This window comes from Bos mutus, chromosome 7, assembly GCF_027580195.1.
Source record: "Bos mutus isolate GX-2022 chromosome 7, NWIPB_WYAK_1.1, whole genome shotgun sequence".
NCBI classification, from domain to species: Eukaryota; Metazoa; Chordata; class Mammalia; order Artiodactyla; family Bovidae; genus Bos; species Bos mutus.
In genome coordinates, this window is record NC_091623.1 from 83,155,937 (window position 1) to 83,175,363 (window position 19,427).

Below are 19,427 nucleotides of genomic sequence, written 5' to 3' on the forward strand. Positions count from 1 at the left end.
TAATGATGTACCAGAAGGCAACCGAAAGGCTGAGACGTGCCTGAAGGAAGGGCATTCAGGTTCAAGTCCGGAGGCCCCATGCCCTTCAAGCCTGGCTTCACTTTATGCCTAGGCCACACGGTGGCGCCCTTACTCTTCCCAGGAAATAGAAGTGTCCTGAGACCTAGCAAGGGGTGCGGGTTGGGGTAGTGTCCCCTTGGTTTCCACTTCTCAAGAGGAATGTGAAGGCCTACTGTGTGCAAGACCCTGCTCTGGGCTGAGATCTAGGTACACAGACAGTTTGTGTTCTTAGAACCGTGTCCCAAATGGGGAAACGCTCAGAGACGCTATGCGACTCTCCTGAGCAGCCTGGAATTCAGCCCCCAGCAAGGCACCTGGTCGCGTTCAGAGGCCGGCCTCACATGCAGTGTGACTCACTGACTGTCCAAAGCTGACTGGTGTCCCAGAGCAGCTCCACTGATTGGGGGCCCAGATGACTCACCACCTTCCTGGGTCTTGGTTTTACCCTTCTGTGCAAGATGACAGGGCAGAACCCAGGGACTGAGGCCCTGGGCCCTCTCCCACTTGGACAAGGGGCCATTGAAGCCCAGCACCTACTTGGCCCCAGATGTTAAGCCTGACCCACAAAGGGAACCTCTGACCTCCCTTTGGTCAATAAAGAGATTGAGGGTCTGAGAGATGGTCATGTGCCCGAGGAACTGGAACTGGAAACTGGCCAGGTGTTTTCCTGCTATGAAGCGTTCATTTACATGGAAGCTCTTGAGACACAGCTAAGACCCAGCCCTGCTCATAGCAACCAGGTCAAATATTCCCAGATGCATGGATGGAACTTCTGAGTGATACTGATGATGGGCTGGGGGTTCTCCTAGGTGTGCTCAGGATTTTTTTTTCATGTGGGATTTAAGAAGCTGCATGCACTTAAGTGAGAGTGGAAAGGAAAACGTAACTGCTGGTCAGTCAGCCATCACAGACTCACTCCTCCCATGGTTACTTCCTGAATTAAGCCAAGACACTGGGAAGTGACCCTGAAATGATCCAGTTGGGAGGTGGAGCAGTAGGATTACCAGATTTAGCAAACAAAAATGCAGGCTGTCCAGTTACATGAGAGTTTCAGGAAAATTTTGTTAAGTATGTCCTATGTCCCATGTAATATTGGGGACAGATTTAGACTAAAATACCATTCATTGTCCATCTGAAATTCAGACTTAACTGTTCTCCTGCATTTTATCTGGCAACACTAGTTGGGGGTACAGATGAGATAAAACAGTGAGCAACAGCCCCTGAGGTCAGTGGCTGGAGCAGAACCAGATGGAGCTGGTGGGGCAGGTGGAGGTAGAGGGGACTGTAGGCCTCCAGTGGGAGACACAGGCTCCTACCATATACCCGGGTGTGTGTGTGTGGGGGGCACGTTGCTGCAGTCATCTGTGACCCTGGACCCTGAAGGGCTTCTGCTTCCACTTCTATCTGGAGGATGGTGTCTTCAGCCTCCTCAGCCACAATGGGGTCCCATGGGCCTGGCTCTGAGGAGACTGAGGGCACAGGAGACATCCAATCAGAGGGACCGAACTGCCTCTTCCTGTCACAGGAATGCCTGCTCTTGTCCCCAGAAGGGGACCTGTGTGGACATGGGGTGGGGGAAGGATGAGGGGCAAGGAAACCTCCCCACCCACAAACCCCCTCCCAACCTGGAAGGCTTTCCAACAGGGCCCTCAGATGACCTGACGTTTCTGGATAGCCAGGCATGGGCATGCCCATTGGGCTCGTCACAGCGGCTCTTGGACACTCCGGTCATCCACCACTCAGTGACAAGCTGCCCTAAACTCGGTGATGCTGAGCCATCCCATCCCCTTCATCTCACTCAGCTTGTGCGGGTCGGGGTCACACAGGCATGGGGGTGTCCCTGCTCCATCCCCTGGGTGACCAGACCCAAGGGGCCAGCCTGCAGGTGTCCAGAGGCTCTAGGAGGAGGCCCAGGAGCCAGGCCAGGTCCCACCAACCCCAGGTCAGCCGGCACCACCTCCCCTGCACAGGATGGGTCGGAGCAGGTCCAAGGGGAAGGGACCAGGACTCGTCCTCCAGGGAGCATCTGAGGATGGTGGCTGTGGTGTAAACCCCCACTATTTAACCTTACAGCAATGAAATATGAGTGCAAGAAACACGCTCACTTTTCTAAAACAAGTAGCTGCTTTAAAGACTTTAGAATGACTTCAGAAAGGTAAGTGGCTTAAAAAATACATGGTCAAATGAGGTAAAAGGCTGAGAAAATATATGCAAGAACCTGGGCCATGTGCCGCTCCGCCAGAGAGGCTGCCCATTTCAGGCCCGTTTCTCCAAGGGGCTGGGGTGCCAGCAGCAGCACAGGGTGGGGGGTACCCCACAGGTCCCTGCAGAAAGCACCACTCAGATAGCAAGACATGGACACCCCTGAGTGCTGGGGCCACAGGCAGGTGGGCCAACTGGCCCAGGTAATGGGGCCCCTGGAGCGCTGCCAGTCCCTGAAAGCCTGACACAGCAGGCAGCATGCTGACCTCCGCAGGACGCCTACCCAGCCTGCCCTCCCTCGAGCTTCCAGAAGGAAAACAAGAGAAGCAATTACTGCTTAACAGGCAAGTACTGTGTCTGGACTCTGGGGAGCCACATAATCGGTGAGAGTGGTTGCTGGTGAGGCAGGACCCCTGGGGGCCACAGCCTGAGCTCCCAAAAACCTGGTGGGGGAGGGGAGGAAGGCAGGGAGGCAGAAAGAGACAGAGATACTCCTGTGTGCAGGAACCCAGGCAGTAGGGAGCAGCCCCCACCCACATCCAGCCCACTGCTCCCCGCTGGGACGCCTGCGTCTGGTAGACAGTAGGTGCTCAATAAATGCTGGCCAAGCAGGAAAGCAACACACACAGGCACAGAATCCCATGCCTGTGGAGGGGGATGGGCTGTGGGGGGGTGGCGCCCAGGACACCAACAAGACACCTGCTGCCCAGGGGGACGTTTCTGGGGCCTGCCCATGTCAGAGACAGCAGTGACAGGTACAGGTGGGGGACCCGAGGCTGACACCCGGTTGGTGTCAGTTGACAGCGGCCACTGGACGCCTGGCAGCTTCATGTGTCATGTTCTAAAGCAGAGTCCTCAGATCCTGGACCCTCTGAACTGGGACCTAGGGGTCCTTGGGGTCCTGAGGGGCGGCACTTGCCGTGGTTCTGCCTGGGGCAGGCCCCAGCCTATCTCAGTTACCACCTCGCAGGGTGATCACGTGGCTAGGTCCTCCTCCCAGATAAATCAACAGGCTCCGAGGGAGAAAGAGGCTTGACGGCTGGGCTGAGGTGCCAACTTGAGGCTTCAGGCTGTGTCCTCACTGGCCCTGTAGGTTACAGGGGTGCTGGCGCAGCAGACAAGGCCCCCAAAGCATAGTTCCAGGGTGGTGGTGTCTAAGAACACCCAGCGAAGGTCTGGAGCACATGGCTGCTCTGTCACTGGCAAGAGGATAGCATGGCTTTCCTGTAAGTTCCTCAGGAATCCACTGACATTTTGCACAGCAGAAGAAACCATAAACAAAACGAAAGACAACCTACAGAATGGGAGAAAATATTTGGAAACGATGCAACTGACAAGGGTGCAATTTCCAAAGTATATAAACGACTCATATAGCTCAATATCAAAAACCAACCCAATCAAAAAAATTGGCAGAAGATCTATATGGACATTTCTCCAAAGAAGACATATGGGTGGCCAATAGACACATGAAAATATGCTTCACATCGCTAATTATTAAAGAAACTCAAACAAAAACTACAATGAGGATTCACCTCACACCAGTCAGAACGGCCATAGTTTAAAAGTCTGCGAATTCTGGTGAAGGCATGGAGAAAAGGAAACCTTCCTACATTGTTGGTGGGAATGTAAGTTGGTGCAGCCACTGTGGAGAACAGTACGGAGGTTCCTCAGAAAATGAGCATTCTCACTCCTGGGCAAATATCCAGGCAAAATTATAATTCAAAAAGACACATGCCCCTCAATGTTCACTGTAGCACCATTCAGGACTGTCAAGACATGGAAACAACCTAAAGGTCTATCAACAGATGAATGGATAGACACATGGCACATAGATACACAATGCAATATCGCTCAGCCACAAAAAAGAAGAGTCCCACTTTCAGCAGCAGTGGATGGGCCCAGAGATTGTCATGCTAAGTGAAGTAAGTCAGACACACACAAAAAAAGACAAATATCACTTGGTATCACTTACATGTCAATCTAAACTATGACACAAATGAACTTATTTACAAAACAGAACCCAACTCAAACAAAGAATGCCAATTTATGGTACCAAAGGGAGAGAGGGGAGGGGTAAACTGGGAGTGTGGGAAGAGCAGATACACACTGCTACTATAAAAAGGATGAACAACAAGGTCCTACTGTACAGCACAGGGAACTATATTCAATATGCTATCATAAGCCATAATGGACAAGGTATGAAAAAGAACACGTGTGTATACATATGACTCAATCACTGTGCTGTATGCCAGAAACAACACTGTAATCCTTACTATAATAACTTTAAAAAAATTATTCAACTAAGAATTAAAGGCCATAACAAGTGAAAAAAAGAGAGAAGAAAAGAAAGAAAAAGAATGCACTTACAAGCCGGGATGTAGTCAGGGGTAGCTGAGGGGCATGCGCCACCAGAGCCCCCCACACAGGCAGTTCTTAATCCAGCGCTGCTCCCACTGTTTGACGGCGGTGGTCTTGTTGGGCGACTTGAGCATGGTGACGCAGCCGCACCTGCAGATAGAGCAAGCAGGTGGGTGGGGTGCCAGGCAGGCCGGCTGTAGCCACAGGGCCTGGCACATGCTACTCCACCTCAGGATCGTGTTCCCTGCACCCCTACACCCCACACAGTGAGCTAATTCCTCTATAGCCTTCTGTCCCCACTCAATACCACCCCTCACTTCCCTGAGTGGACAGAGGCTGGGCCAAGCCTAGTGGTGTGACCCTGGGGTCGTCTGGCAGCAAGCGAGGCCCCATGTGCACGAGCAGCGCGGAGGCGGCCACTCCTCCATCTCTGCCCTTGTCAGACCACTGGGAGCCCCAAGAAGGCAGGCTTGGGCCAGCCGCTCGCTGCTACCCCCCACCTCGGCCTCACCCTTTATCAAGACCGCCAGGGATACCCACTCAGGAGCCCCAGACAGACACAATCCTGGGACCCTGGCCCGTCGGCTGCGAAGCTGCCAGTGGCGGAGTGGAATGGCATCTCCTGCAGCCACTCACCTGGTACACGCCTTGCAGGCCTCCGTGGGGTAGGCGCCCAGGTGCAGCCTCCGCAGGTGGTCCATCTTGGGCTGGCCCGGCGCCCTGATGGAGAGGAGCAGGGGAAGGCTCGGGGGTGTGCACGTGCATGGGCGCACACATGCATGCACACACGCAGACACAAGCACATGCGCACATACAGACGTACGGGTCAATCTCCTAGAGGCAAAGCGTGTGTAAGAACACGGAGAATCCAGGAGCCAGACTCCTACACACCCTCTGCCCACAGGCCCCTGCTGAGGGTGACGCCTGGAGCAGAGTGGAGCGAGCCCATCAGGATTTCTGAGGCTGGGGCACTCGTATCACACAAGTTTGAAAACTTCCTAGAGTGTGAAAGCCCTTTGGCGACCAGCCGCCTCTCTGTGTAAAGTGTTTCCTGAAACTCGAGCACAAACCACAAGTGTGTGATTCATCAAGCCGTTCCTCCCACGGCTTTAGAGATGAGAAAGAAAATCCGGAAGTGGAGGAGGAAGGCCCAGAGTCTTCCCGGAGGGGAAGGGGGCTGTGGGGACGCTAAGGCCCCTCCCCAGTAAAGGACCACTTGAGAATCCATCCCATGACACCCTGAATGGGAGGTGGCCTGTGGAGTCCTAGGTTCGCCTTCTGGCCTGGTGTCTATCTCTGGACTGTCCCTCGGAGATTGAGATTACCTGCCTGTAAAGTGGGGACAAACCCCCACCCAGGGTGCTGCTCCCTCAGCAGGCCTGGGCTTTCTGGACTCCGTACATCCAAAGAATGGCCCCCGAGGTCACTCCCAGCAAGGTCTGCCTAAGAGTGTTCTGCTTCCTGGCACCTTGGGACCTGCCAGGCACTCTGGGCTGCAGCGCGATTTATGGTGGGGGCTTGGGGTGTGAACCTGAGCTCCAGAGGGGCTGGAGCCCAAGTAACCAAGGTTGGCCAAGTGGGCCCTCCATGCGGGCCGTGACAGGCTAGGGGGAAGATGACGTCACCCGGACAAGCAAGGACACAAATTAGTACAAGCCGATGACCTGTACACTATAGTACAGTATAGTGTCTGGATGGAGGGAAGTGACAGGGCAGGGGAGGTGGGTGGGGCGGGGAGGAGTCTGGGGGCAAGGAGGAATCTCAGGGGCAAGGGAGGGGAGGAGTATCGGGGGTAGCACTCAGGTCAGGCTGGAAGGAAGCAGCAGGCGCAGCATGGGCAGAGGCCCTGAGACAGACGTGTGACAGGGAATGTCAGGCAGGTCTAAGGGAGACTCTTCTGAAAGAAAAGGTATCCAGGGCCCTGAGTCAGAGGTGAGTGCGCATACCTGATGAGGCCATCCAGCTGCAGACCAGTGGAGCTACCAGGAAGAGCAGGGGCCTTGCCAAAGTGCAGGCGCAGGGGCTGCTTGGGCTGCAGGCGGCTGACCAGTCCATCACTAACAGGCAGCCAGTCCAGGCTGGGGATGAGCAGCTGGCTGGGCAGTAGGCAGCACTCATCCACCAGCGCCTCGTCTGGCTCACTTGTGGGACCCTCGTCACGACCTGCGGGGGGAACAGGGGACACAGGACATCATGCTTAGCGGCCCTGCCCACAGCACTGCCCACCAGGAGGCATCATGGCCTCCTCCAGGCTCACAGAGCGCCAGGTGCAGGCCCCAGCCCTGCCCTGACTTCTTGAGGAGCCTGGGAAGCTCTTCCCCCTTCTCGGGCCTGGTCCTCTCCTCTGTAAAATGGGGACCCGTTTATTTATTTAAAAAATGTGCAGCGAGTACTGGGTGCCCTTCCTGGCATCAGGGAGGCAACAATGACAAAGCCTGGTCCCAGAAACACATGACACAGGACAAATAGGAGCCTAAGAGTGGCCAATGTTTACTGAGCACCCACGGTGTGCCTGGATCTGTGCTAGGTGCTGGGGAAATAGTAGGGGGACCACAACAGAGCAAATTTGACCAATAGGAGATTACATTATGCTGGGGGGACTCAGCCAGGGCTTGTATTTTGGTGGGGAAATGAGAGAAGAGGAGTAGTTGTCTTACAGCAGATCCAGAGCTTGGTGAGCAGGCGAAAGAGAAGGGACATGCTGTCCTGAGTGTCTGAGGTAGCCGTGTACACAGGCAGGCAGCTGGGCTTCAGCAGGCCCCAGATGCGGATGACAACCATCAGCTCTCGCAGCATGCCCAGCGACGTGCCATCCCGCAGGAAGCTGTGGCCTGGTCGCAGCGGGGAGCCCTATGGGGAGGAAGGTTCTGGTTGTGTACTTTCGTGTTTGAGCATTCCAGGACCTCTGTGAGTTGCCATCAGATGGCCTTTGGGGAAGGGTGGGGCTTCTGGGAGGAGCTGAGCTGGAGGAAGTGGGGCGGAGGGCACACCTGGTTGGGCAGACTGGCCAGCAGGTACAGCACAAAGTCGCCCACCCACTGCAGGAGCTGCTGCAGTGCCTGGAGCGTGTTCATGTCCAGAACGAACTCCTCCGTCTTGAGGTTGATCATGACCTTGTCAATGTCTGGGAGGGGACAGGCAGTCAGGGGAGGCTGGGACCTCACATAGGGGGTCCTGGAGGGCAGGGCTGGAGGGAGAGGCTCCGGGTACCCACAGCAGGGCTTCAGGACACCTGACGCCCCTTGGACCCCCTGGGCAGGACAGCCTGGAGTTCCCACCGGCCTCCAGGCGCCCACACATACAGTGCCCCTGGGGATGCCACCCAGGCTGCCTCATCTTTGTTCCCAGTAACACCCACCATGTCCCCAAGGGCAGTGGTGGGGGGAGGGGAGCACATGCAAGACACCTGAGGGATCCTCCCTGGCAGACAGCAAGGGCACTTGGAGGGTGGGGGTGGGACCCAGGGTGGCCTGCAGGATGGAGCTGGACCCACCGACGTCTGTGATCTTGGCACAGATTTCGGTCAACCGGTCGCCAGGACTTTTGTCGGGTGTGTTGAGCACGTGCGGGCGCAGCAGCGACTTCAGCGTGGAGCTGATGGCGATGAGGAAAAGCTTTGCGTGGTAGTCACACACGCGGGTCACCGTGCAGGGCGACAGCTTGCACAGCGAGGCCTTCATGGCCAGGATCCGGGTGGACAGGACCTGGGTGGCCATGATGTGAGCAATTGGGGCTCGCGCCTCAGGGCGGGGCCAGAGCAAGGCGCTGGGCCCAATGGGCAAGGGGCTAAATCTCTGGGCCTTGCCCTCCTTCTGGCAGAATCAAGTAGAACCTTCCCTCACAGGACAGCAGGGTTTCAACCTGTGGGTGGGTCTACCCCAGGGGCCAAAGGGCCACGTCTGGGATCCCTAACGATTTGGGGGTGCCTGGCATGAAGTGGATAGGGGCGGGGATGCTGCTCTACCCCACCTCACTCCTCGACCCTGATGTCTCCTGGGATGCCACGACTGAAGGACTGACAGCATCAATGTGCGCGTACACAGCTCAGCCGAGCACTGAGTGGCTGGACGCTAGCGGCATTCCTGGCTCTGAAGCCAGCTCCCTCCTGTGCAGTTCACACCGGCAGCACCCTCTCACATCTGAGCTCTCTCAGATCTAAGCCCCGCACATCCGAGCTCTCGCACATCTGAGCGGGCTGCTAAAAACCACGCGACTTCTCCTTTCTGTTTCCTCCTCGTGTTGGAGACCGAGGCACAGAGGACAATTCCGGATTCCTAGCAGTGCTGACCTCATGGAGGCTCTAGGTCTGCAGTTACGCCAGGTTGCGTCTGGGGGATCATTTCTTCCTGCCCCTCTCATCTTTAAAACTCGAGGTCACTGTTCTTATCGCAGGGGCAAAGGCCTCCACTGACACTCAGAGGCAGGTGCAGCCAGGCCTGCAACCGCACCCTCCTGGGCTGAGAAGGCAGGGAGGTGGGCTGCCTGACCCACGGGTAAGAAGGGGGCCCCAGGGGAGGGCGGGGAGGGGCCGGCACCTGCTGCAGCTCGGCCTTCTGGCGTGTGTACTCCTCATGCAGCTTCTCCACCAGGCTCTGCACCATGCCGGGCTGCACGTGCAGCAGGATGTCCCACCAGTCATAGCCAGTCACCATGCAGTACTCCAGCAGGAAAAGCAGGTGCCGCAGGGCCAACCCCACGTCCAGCGAATGGCCCATGGATGGCGAGATGCGCAACATGCTCAGCTGTGGGGAGAGGGCGGGGCGTGAGGGGATGGGAGTCTGAGCACCAGGGACAGGGCGGGCTCAGCCCATGTGGGGTCCTGGCCTGCCTCATTTCCTGTCACCTGGGAGGGCTACAGAGCCACAGCCTGGCCAGGGGGCATGAACAGAGCCCTTTCCACCAAGGGTGTGCCTGTGGGGTGGCAGGGCCTGCAAGTCCACTTGGGGGCCGCATGGTCCCTCTCACCAGGCCAAACCCATCCCTACCCCACCCATCCCAGATGCCGAGGGTAGGGCCAAGTAGGTACACTGCCCGATAGTGATTTCCTGGGGAGTAGGGGGCACATGCATGTGTGACCAAGTGTGTAAACACATGTAGATGTGTGTAAGCAAGTGTGAGAGTGGATGTTGCGAGGCACCTGTCCTCTTGCCAGGCCATGGATGGGTTCTTTTGAGAGGCAAGAGGCCAACACAGGGCACCTGGCGTGCATGCGGGGGAAAGGTGGGGGAGGCGTCAGAACCCCACGTGAGGAGAAGCCACCCTAAGCCACCTCCTGCGCAACCCCCGCAGGCCACAGGCCTCACCCTGCAACAATGACCACACCCCACAGAGGCATAGGCCCCGCACTCTTGGCACCCCCAGCACAGCACTGACCCTGCCGTGGTTGTCAATGCCCACGAGGGCCAGGGAGGTCCAGGAGAGTTGCATGGCCTTGAAGTGGACGGCGGGGCCTGTGGTCCGGGGGCGCTTGAGAGCTGGCTCGTCTATGGGGCGCGGGGCGGCAGAGCTGTAGAAGATGGCCATGGTCTGCAGTGAGAGCCGGTGCACGATGTGGACACTGCCGTCGTGGAAGGCCAGGGCCAGCCCTGGGGGCACATGCAGGTCAAGCGGCTGAGCCCAGCCTTGGACAATGGGAAGTGGCTGCACCGTGCTCAGCTTGTTGGCAACCTCAGAGCCTTTCTAGCTCACTGGATATCAAGAGCAGTGTCCTCATCCCCACTGGGACTGACATAAGGCTGGGCCAGGTTCCCATGACCCTGAGACTGGAGGCCAAGGCCACAGTGCACCCCTCCCTCTGACCCCCAGGAACCCTGAAACACTGTACCGAGGCCGGGGTAGAACTGGGTGTCACTGGCCACCTTCAGGTCAGTGTTGGTGAGTGAGATGGGCAGCTTGGGCAGTGCCACAGCAGACACACGGTCCAGGTCATTGGTGGCTGACAGAATCCGCCATTTGAGAATTGTGGGTTGTTTGTCACCAACTGAAAGGGGGTGTGGGAGACAAGGGGCAACAAAACGAAGACGAGACTGAAACGCAACAAGGGTGGACTGGACCCAGCGCCCTTCCCCTCCTGGGGCTCCCAGCCAACTCACAGGAGCAGGGAAGGGGGCGGGGGTCCCCCACAGGGCCCGGTTCTGGGCCCTTCACAGCGACGGGAGGAGGTGTCTGCCTGGGCAAGCAGCTGTCAGGGGGCAGGGGTGGCCACCTTGTCCCCTCGAAGGAGCCAACGTGCCGAGGAGGGGAACCCATCCCAGACCTTGCTGCCACACAAACCCCAAAATTCTCCTGTGGACTTGACTGGTGTGCACGGGGTTCTCTGTCCCTGTGGTCCAAGAGGTCCTAGGTGGACCCCAGCTCCCTCAGGAGGGGGACAGACAGGCCCCTCCTGGCACCCATACCCTCGGTGCCACAATGGAGCCCCCCAGCAAGAGGCGGGGTGGTTCCCATCCATCTGGGCTTGGTCTCTGCGTGCTGTGGGCAGAGGTGCCCAGACACCAAGGTGACGCTGAGACAAGCCCAGGCACCCAGCTGGTGGCCAGCACTCCAGCTGCCCCAGGGGGCCGGCAGACTTAGGGAAGCAGGCCGGAGCAGTGAGGTGGCCCAACCTAGGAGCATCCAGGAGCAGTGAGGTGGCCCGACCCAGGAGTGTCCAGCTCTGTTTCTGAAACAGAGTTTGAGGCTGGCTGTGATAACACACCTCTGCGCCCACCTGTCCTGAGAGCTCTGCCCCAGACGTCTCAGCAAGAGGAGTCTCCTGGAAAATGTCATCCCACAGGGAGAGAGAGGCCCAGAGAGGGGCAGCACTGAGCAGAGCTGTCACGGTGACAGCCAAGGCTATCCCTAGAGAGGGAGCACGTTCAGGCCAGGCCCGCACCAGCTGCCCACACTGGCTTCCTGACGGCCTTGGCCGTTTCTAGGTCACAGAGGACAGTGGCTGCTGTCAGAGGCTGAACAGCTTGCCTGAGTCTACCTGGACCCACTATCCACCCAAGTCAGGCCACCGCCTCTACTGCGGGCTGGACAGTAGCTGGTAGGGTGGGGCCCGAGGGAGACCAGTGTGGGCAAAGGTTAGGAGGAAGGGGCAGGAGAGGCAGGTCTAAGAGCCCACAGGGCCGTGAGGCTGGGACAAGGGATGGGGTGTGGGGGCAGCAGGTGAACTCAGCAGAGACCCTTGAGCACCTGGATGCCTGCCTCGGGAAGAGGCTCCACCAGGACGGGAGGCCCTTCTGAGTGAAGTCTGGTCCTACTGTGATAAGGTCCCAGGGTGGGACCGCACAGCAGGTGGGGAGCAGGGCCAGCCTGGGACTCGGGAAGGGCCAGGACCCCACTCAGGAGGTGCAGCCGACCACCCTCACACAACTCCTCTGGGACTGTGTTGAGCAGCGTATGTAACCCACCTGCGGGTGGATGGACCTCAGGGGCCTCTTGACTCAGGCCAGTCACTCCAGGGCCATGAGCACTACTGGCAGCAGGAACGCCCCGGGCTATGTGGCCGCGGTTCACCCCCGGCATCTCAGCCACATAGGTATCAGGAAGCGGGCCCCTCTGGCGGGGACGTGGGGATCCACGTGGGTGCAAGGTCAGAGAGGGAGGGAGAGGTGGGCACGTTCTAGCAAACTCAGGCCACCATGGTGCCGCCTCGCTGCACCCAGGGTAGTCTGAGTGTGCCTGGCCACCTGGGCGACTCACCAGCCGGAGAGAGCTGCTGGAAGATATTGTTCACAGGAAGTCCCTCCTTGCGCAGCGACCAACACTCCACCACACTGCTCGTCTGGCTGGATGCACACAGCAGTACCTAGGGATGGGTGCGTGGTGAGGGGCCTAGAACAGCCCATGGCCTCTGCGGGGTTCTGGCTCGTCTTAGGGCTCACATGCCATTGTGGGTACAACCCAGGCCCGCCTGGCCCGCGTCTGCATCTGCCCACCCACTGTCCTCACTGCCCTGGGGAGTGCTGTGCTGTGCTGGAGACGGTCATCCATGGTGCCCTGGCGGGAAGCAAAGGTACCAGGGAAACACATCAGGGACTGGTGAAGCTAGGGCTGGTCAGTACAAGGCTACGAGGGACCTCAGGGAACCTGGTGCAGGTAGCTCAACTCTGCCCCCAGAGACCCCCCCCCCCGCATCCTGGTCCTGGGACCCGGGGATACATCACCTTATGGAGCAGAGGAGACTTGGCAGGAGGGATTAAGCTAAGACCCCTGAGATAGGGATGACCCTGGTTTCCCCAGGGGGCCCAGTGTCATCACAGGGTCCTTATAAGAGGGAGGCGGAGGGTCAGAGGCAGAGAGACGGGGGATTTGCACTGTTGGCTGTGAAGATGGAGGGAGGGGCCGCAAGGCAGAGATGCGGTGCCTCTAGAAGCTGGAAAAGGCAGGAGCCCCTGGAGGGAGCAGCCCCGCCCAGGTGGGGGTTTAGCCTTGAGGTGGCAGGGTGGGCTCACCTGCTCCGACATGTCGCGGGCCAGGAACTTCAGGTGGGTGATGGCGGGCAGCCGGTCGCGGCGGCTGAGGTCGGTGGTGCAGCGCATGAAGAGCGAGGGCAGGAGCTCGGTGTCAATGCGGCACTTCTCATTGACCACGCTCACGCACACCTTGTACAGCTGGACCGGTGACGCACTGCTGCCATCCGCCGTGGCCACCACAATGTTGCCGCCACCTGTGAAGGCAATGTCGGCCAGAGCCACGCGGCCGCGCAGCCGGCACAGGCTTTCAGTCGAGGTGAGCACCTGCCCGCTGGGCTTGAGCAGGGACACAGTGACCAGGCCGCTGACCGTGACAGCGATCCAGCCCTCCATGGGCTTGCCCCCGAACAGTGTGAGCGATGGCGAGAACTTGACGCGGGAGAACTTTTCCCCGAAGCTGGAGGCACCAGACTGTAAGGGAGGGGAGGGGTCAGCTGCAGGGGGGTGGGGGTGGGGGGTCCAGTTCATGCTCGGCCTCTAGGGGTCTACCTTCGTGGCCCAAGGACCCCCTCCTGGGAACCGCACCCTCAGGAACACAGAGGAACCAGGCAGCAGAAGCCTCAAGAGTCCAAGCCTGAGGTCAGATTCAGCTTCAGCCACTGAGCGCTGGGTGACACAGGCCTCTCTGACCCTCAGTGTCCTTGTCTGCATGTCCAAGCATAAGGAGGTCATAGCTAGACACATGAGGGACAGCAGTCAGCTGTGTTTTCCTTAGGGCCAGACAGACATCCAGTGTTCTCAATTGCTCAGTTCAGCCACTCCGGGCTCCGTGCGTGGGCAGTGTGGGAGCACGCCTGAGCCAGTGCACAGAACAAGCTGGGCACCAGGCAAGTGGCTGCAGGACTCAGATATGCCCCCTGCAGGCAGTGCTGGGAAGCGCAGCTGCCACTGCTCTTTCATCTTTTCGCCCCTGGGCCACCAGCCACTGCTGCGCTGGCCTCTGCCCCAGCTTTGCCTTTCCCAGCATCCCTAGGGGCAGACCCTAGGGAGGCCTGCCCCCCTGACTCCTTTCTGTCAGCACAAAGCATCTGTCACTGAAACAGCACGAGCTGGAGACTGCACAGAGCTCCTCCGAGCAGTGGGAGACTCTGCCCCTCTGTCTGGGGACGAGGAGCAGACTTACTAAGCTCACCCAGGCACCCCCAGGCTCATGGGACTAGACATCCAGGGAGGGCAGGGCTGACCACAGCCCCAGCTGAGTTTCCCGGACGTGTAGGTGAGAGCAGTGTTGGAAAGAAAGAAGCCAAAGCCCCCAAATGAGCCCCAAGGGGAGATGCTAAAAGTCTGAAAAAGAAACCTCCCACAGAAAAAACGGTCCAGATGGTTAGGCAGTAAGCCTTGCAATGAGTCACTCCCTAGGGGAGAAGGAACAGGAGGCAGACACAGGGAAGGGACGGAAAGGTCATTTCCCACAGCATCATTCTAGGAGGGCCTCCTGGCTTGGGAGCAGAGCTGACCAAGCCACGTGAGCTCTTGCTGCTGCCATAGGCCTCACCCAGGCATGGCCCTGACCAAGCCCCCCTTGCTTTCTCATACTGAACCCTGGCCCAGCCCCTGGCCCCACTTGACAATGAGGATGGCTGAGGTATGACTTGGAGACTGAACTCAGCACCCTAATCCAGGAGGCTCCCCTCTCAGGGGGACACCAGGCTGAACCGTGGGGTGCAGACAGGAATCAAGGGCTGTCACCACATCAACCATGTACGAGATGCTAGCAACACAGATGCTGACAACTGGGTGGCAGGTATGACAGCCTGGCACCATGAGAGGAGGAGCCAAGACCTCCTTGGGCTTGAGGCCTGCTCCCCCAGGCAGGACATCCACCTTTTCCACGTGCAGGGCCAGTTTCACACCGTTGTGCAGCCAGGACAAGGCCACAATGGGGTCCCCTTCCACCACGCTGCCCACGGGGCTCTCCCAGCTGTTGGCCAGGTGGTCAGCCATGCTCCAGCACTTGATCTGCCCATCGGCATCAGCTGACAGCAGACGAGAGCCTGGGGAGAAGGGGGAGATTGGGCAAACCTCTGTCACAAGCCCCATCTCCACAGTCCATCAGGGTGGGGGGCCAGACTGGAGGTGTAGAGCAAGGGACCAGCACAGGCGAGTTCAGAAACAGGGGCGAGAAGAGCAGAAGCCTCAAAGGCACAGGTCAGGGTTTCAAGTCCCAGCTCTGAGCCCAGGGCCAAGGCCAGGAAGACAGAGCAGGTAGCCCTGGCATTCAGGGTGGGGGCTGCCCTCACCGGACTGGTCCCACTCCAGGCAGGTGATGGCCTCACTGTGCTCTGAGCGGATGGAGTGCACGTCCCAGGGATGCTCAGTGTCCAGGATATGGATCATGCGGGTCAGGTCTGCAAGGACAGTGAGGTCAGTGCAGCAACAACGGCCTGGTGCCCAACCACCCCAGGGGATTGGGGTGTCGAAGCCCATTAGGAAGTGTTGAAGCCAGGTTGCAGGGGCTCCAGAAACATGATTTATACACAGGCAGCCTGAGGGGAGACCCATGACCCTGCCTTCTGTGAGGTTACAACTGTGCTTTCAAAATGGACCCAAAACACTAACAGCAGGTGTCTCTCCATGGAAGGTTAGGGTTCTCATGCTAAAGTTTCATGTTTTCCTAATTCTCTCTAAGAAGTGCATATTGCTCTGTGGTGGGAAGAATACCAGCCCTGTGGCTGAGTGCACCGCAAAGCTGATGGTGACACACGCGGCTGGAAAACTCCCTCAGGAGCCTCAGCAAGCCACAAGCGGCCACTGCCCCCTCTCCCCCTGCCCCGCAGCCGCGGCCGTTCCTCAAGGTTATCTCTGTGCCCCTCACCACCCCTGTCTCAGAGGAGGAAAGCCCATGGGAGCTGGGGGGGGAGGGCCCTATGAGGGGCCCTGGGATGGGGGGTGGCACACCTTGGTCATCACTGCGCAGGTCTGTGGTGAAGGCGATGAGGTTGCGGCAGGACCAGGTGCAGGCCAGGGGACCCGACGGGCAGTGGGTGCTCTTGGGCCATTTCTCCCACTCACAGATGTAAGCCAGGTCCATGGCTCCCAATTGCCAAGGTCACACAGGGAGGACGGTCACCAGCTCCTACAGGAGGGAAGACAGGCTTGTCATCCATCTTCACAGGGTGCCTGCAGGCCCTGAGTGCGCTGATGGATGCTGGTTACCACAGGGGACAAAGTGGACTCAACCCCTGCCCTGCGTGTGGCCAGGGAGCTGCGTTTTACACAAGCATGGCCAGGGATCAATCCATGCAGCTGGAAGGAAGAGCATGTCAAGCGGAGAGAAGAGCCAGTTCAAAGGCCCAGAGGCTTGACTGAGCCTGGGGTGCTCAAGCAGTGTCTGGGCCTGCAGAGCAGGAACAGAGTGAGTGGGGGCGTGGAGCAAGGTAAGGATGGGGAGGGGATGAGGCAGGTCTTGCAGGGCCTGGGGGTTTCACCTGGAGGGAGATGGGAGCCCCAAGAAGCCTGTTTCTGTTTCACAGGCCCCTCTGGCTGTCTGGAGGGCACGGCTGGGGAATGGGGTAGAGGTGATGGCACTGGTCCAGGTGCACCGTGACGAGGACAGTGAAAGCTGCGATGAGAGGTAGCACCCAGGTCTATTCTTAAGAAGGAGCCCGTGGACACAGGAGAACCAGTGAGGCTGCCTTAGACAGAGGCAGGGAGGCAGGGTGGGGGTTAGGCAGCACCTTGGGGCCTGGCTTCCAGGGGTACAGAAAGGGTCAGTGAACCCTTCCTGAGCAAGCTCTTTGCGCCCAGCAGCGACTAAGGTTATTTCCTTTCACCTTCCCAATCACATTACCCGCTCCTTCTTAAAGCCTCGCCCCGGAACACTGAGACCCCGTCCACAAGCCCAAACAGCAGTCTTTTTAAGCTCTGCCCCAAAGCCCTCCGGCCCCGCCCCTACAAAATGTGCTTTCCAGACCCCACTCTCAATTTGTCCCTGGCTTCCCCTGGCCCGGCCTGAACTTCTGTTTTTATCCCAAAGTTTCCAAAACAATCCCAAAGCGCCTCCTCCACACACCTGGCCACCCAGGACCCGCCCCAAGCCACCCGACAGTCCCTAAGATCCGCCTCAAATGCATCCCAGGCCCTCCCCGGGGAGGTACAACCTTAGGCCCTCCCCGATTTTCCACCGCCCAACGCAGGGCGCCTCAGGTCACCCCAAATTTCCGCCACGACCCCCAGACCACGCCCAGCGCATTCAGGGAGCGTACCCAGCACCCTCTGCTCTCCAGGACCGCCCTCTGACTCCACAGGCCCTGCTCCGACCCACAATCCCAGCAGCGTCGGCGCCATCCGGAGGCTGGTCGACTGCCCAAGCCCCCAGCCCCGCACTCACTGGACCAGCCTGTACGCCCACCGAGAAGGAGGCTGCCGTCTGCATTCGCTCTAACGCCCCAACTCCGGCGCCGCCATCTTCCCAGGACCAACGAGTCTCCCGCGCAGCCCGGCTGCTTCCCGGAGACTTCTGGGACCTCAGTGGCTCCGCCCCGCTTCCGGGGTAATTTGCATGCGATCGCGGCTTTCCAACAGCCATCTGCGTTATATTTGGTGGAAAAAACAAACACTTTCTTAATTAAGTGAATAATTCCCTTAGATTAAGCTGTGATTGCACTAGTTTCGTAAAGAAAAGGGGAAAATTGCTCGATTGGGTTTTAATAGAATTCACCCTCAGCGAAAAGTATTTGATTCTTTCTACTATAAATAGTTCTGGCGTCTCCTTCTAGTTCGTGCTCGCTTCGGCAGCACATATACTAAAATTGGAACGATACAGAGAAGATTAGCATGGCCCCTGCGCAAGGATGACACGCAAATTCGTGAAGCGTTCCATATTTTGGCTTAATTTCACGATATCTAGCCAAGGTGTTGTAAATCGCTCATAAGCAAGCTAACTTAACCCATCAAGGGCCGGTAGAATTAGTCTCTATCCTCAATTCCTGCTCCAAAAGCTGTCGGACTCTCCCCAGTTTGGAAGGTCTTTTCCATAAAGACAAGGGATTGATTGCAGGGGAAGGGTATGCAGTCAGCAGGCAACACCTGGGCAAAGGTCTGGGGACCGGGCTGTCTAGGGACGCGGTGTGTGGAGAACCCACACAGCCAACCAGGAAGCTGGACAGGATGGAGTCCGCGTGGATCTGGAGGCAGCCTGTGGGCTTGCCCTGGGCCCCACACCCGTGCCCTGACCCCAGCCGGTGCTCTCAGTTCAATTCAGTCGCTCAGTTGTGTCCGACTCTCTGCGACCCCATGGACTGCAACATGCCACGCTTCCCTGTCCATCACCAACTCCCGGAGCTTACTCAAACTCATGTTCATCGAGTCGGTGATACCATCCAACCATCTCATCTTCTGTTGTCCCCTTCTCCTCCTGCCTTCAATGTTTCCGAGAATCAGGGTCCTTTCCAATTAGTCAGTTCTTCGCATCAGGTGGCCAACGTATTGGAGCTTCAGCTTCAGCATCAGTCCTTCCAATGAATATTCAGGACTGATTTCCTTTAGGATTGACTGGTTTGATCTCCATGCAGTCCAAGGGACTCTCAAGGGTCTTCTCCAACACCACAGTTCAAAAGCATCAGTTCTTCGGGGCTCAGCTTTCTTTACGGTCCAACTCTCACATCCATACTGGAAAAACCCTAGCTTTGACTAGACTGATCTTTGTAGGCAAAATAATGTCTCTGCTTTTTAATACACTGTTTAGGTTGGTCATAGCTTTTTTCCCAAGGTCAAGCTTTTTTTCCAAGTCTTTTAATTTCATGGCTACAGTCACCATCTGCAGTGATTTTGGAGCCCAAGAAAATAAAGTCTGTCACGGTTTCCATTGTTTCCCCATCTATTGCCATGAGGTGATGGGACCTGATGCCAAAATCTTAGTTTCTTGAATGTTGAGTTTTAAGCCAGCTTCTTCACTCTCCTCTTTCACTTTCATCAAGAGGCTTTTTAGTTCCTCTTCTCTTTCTGCCCATAAGGGTGTCCTCCGGGCACTGGAAATTCAGTGCCCTTGGCAGGTGGGGAAGCTTCAAGCTGGTTATTCGAGTATTAATATTTCTTTGTGTCCTCCTAACAAGCCCTTGGGAGTTCCATTATTTAGTATCTACATGTAAAACTTTTTCAATGCCTGTTAAAATAGAAGACACCCTTGTAGCTCAGTCGGTAAAGAATCTGCCTGCAATGCAGAAGACCTGGGTTTGATTCCCTGGGTCGGGAAGATCCCCTAGAGAAGGAAATGGCAATCCACTCCAGTATCCTTTCCTGGAAAATCCCATGGACAGAGGAGCCTGGCGGGCTACAGCCCACGGGGTAGCAAGACACGACTTAGCGACTAAACCACCACCAAACCAGGATAAAGCAGGAATATAC

The 19,427-nt window shown here is 57.6% G+C and overlaps 1 protein-coding gene and 1 non-coding gene across 6 annotated transcripts; one reads left to right on the forward strand and one right to left on the reverse strand.

The window, feature by feature from the left end:
* Positions 1-57: 57 nt before the first annotated feature.
* MED16 (mediator complex subunit 16) lies at positions 58-17,544 on the reverse strand. 5 transcript variants are annotated; one of them, XM_070374248.1, is made up of 17 exons: positions 17,413-17,504; positions 16,511-16,644; positions 15,981-16,158; positions 15,323-15,430; positions 14,907-15,076; positions 13,062-13,493; positions 12,310-12,415; positions 10,445-10,600; positions 9,994-10,205; positions 9,156-9,362; positions 8,114-8,324; positions 7,611-7,744; positions 7,278-7,470; positions 6,567-6,783; positions 5,257-5,340; positions 4,630-4,770; positions 58-3,556 (listed from the first exon to the last, which is right to left on the reverse strand). In XM_070374248.1, the coding sequence occupies exons 3-16, from the start codon at positions 16,111-16,113 to the stop codon at positions 4,644-4,646; spliced, it is 2,490 nt and encodes an 829-aa protein (XP_070230349.1). In that variant the 5' UTR covers positions 16,114-16,158; positions 16,511-16,644; positions 17,413-17,504; the 3' UTR covers positions 58-3,556; positions 4,630-4,643. The 5 variants fall into 5 exon arrangements, with proteins under 5 accessions (XP_070230349.1, XP_070230351.1, XP_070230348.1 ...); XM_070374250.1 differs by having other exon boundaries at positions 17,434-17,450; XM_070374247.1 differs by lacking the exon at positions 16,511-16,644 and having other exon boundaries at positions 17,434-17,544.
* A 259-nt stretch (positions 17,545-17,803) lies between these two features.
* Positions 17,804-17,910, forward strand: LOC138988730 (U6 spliceosomal RNA). Its single transcript, XR_011464985.1, has one exon. It is a non-coding gene; the product is annotated as a U6 spliceosomal RNA (small nuclear RNA).
* The last annotated feature ends 1,517 nt before the right edge of the window (positions 17,911-19,427 follow it).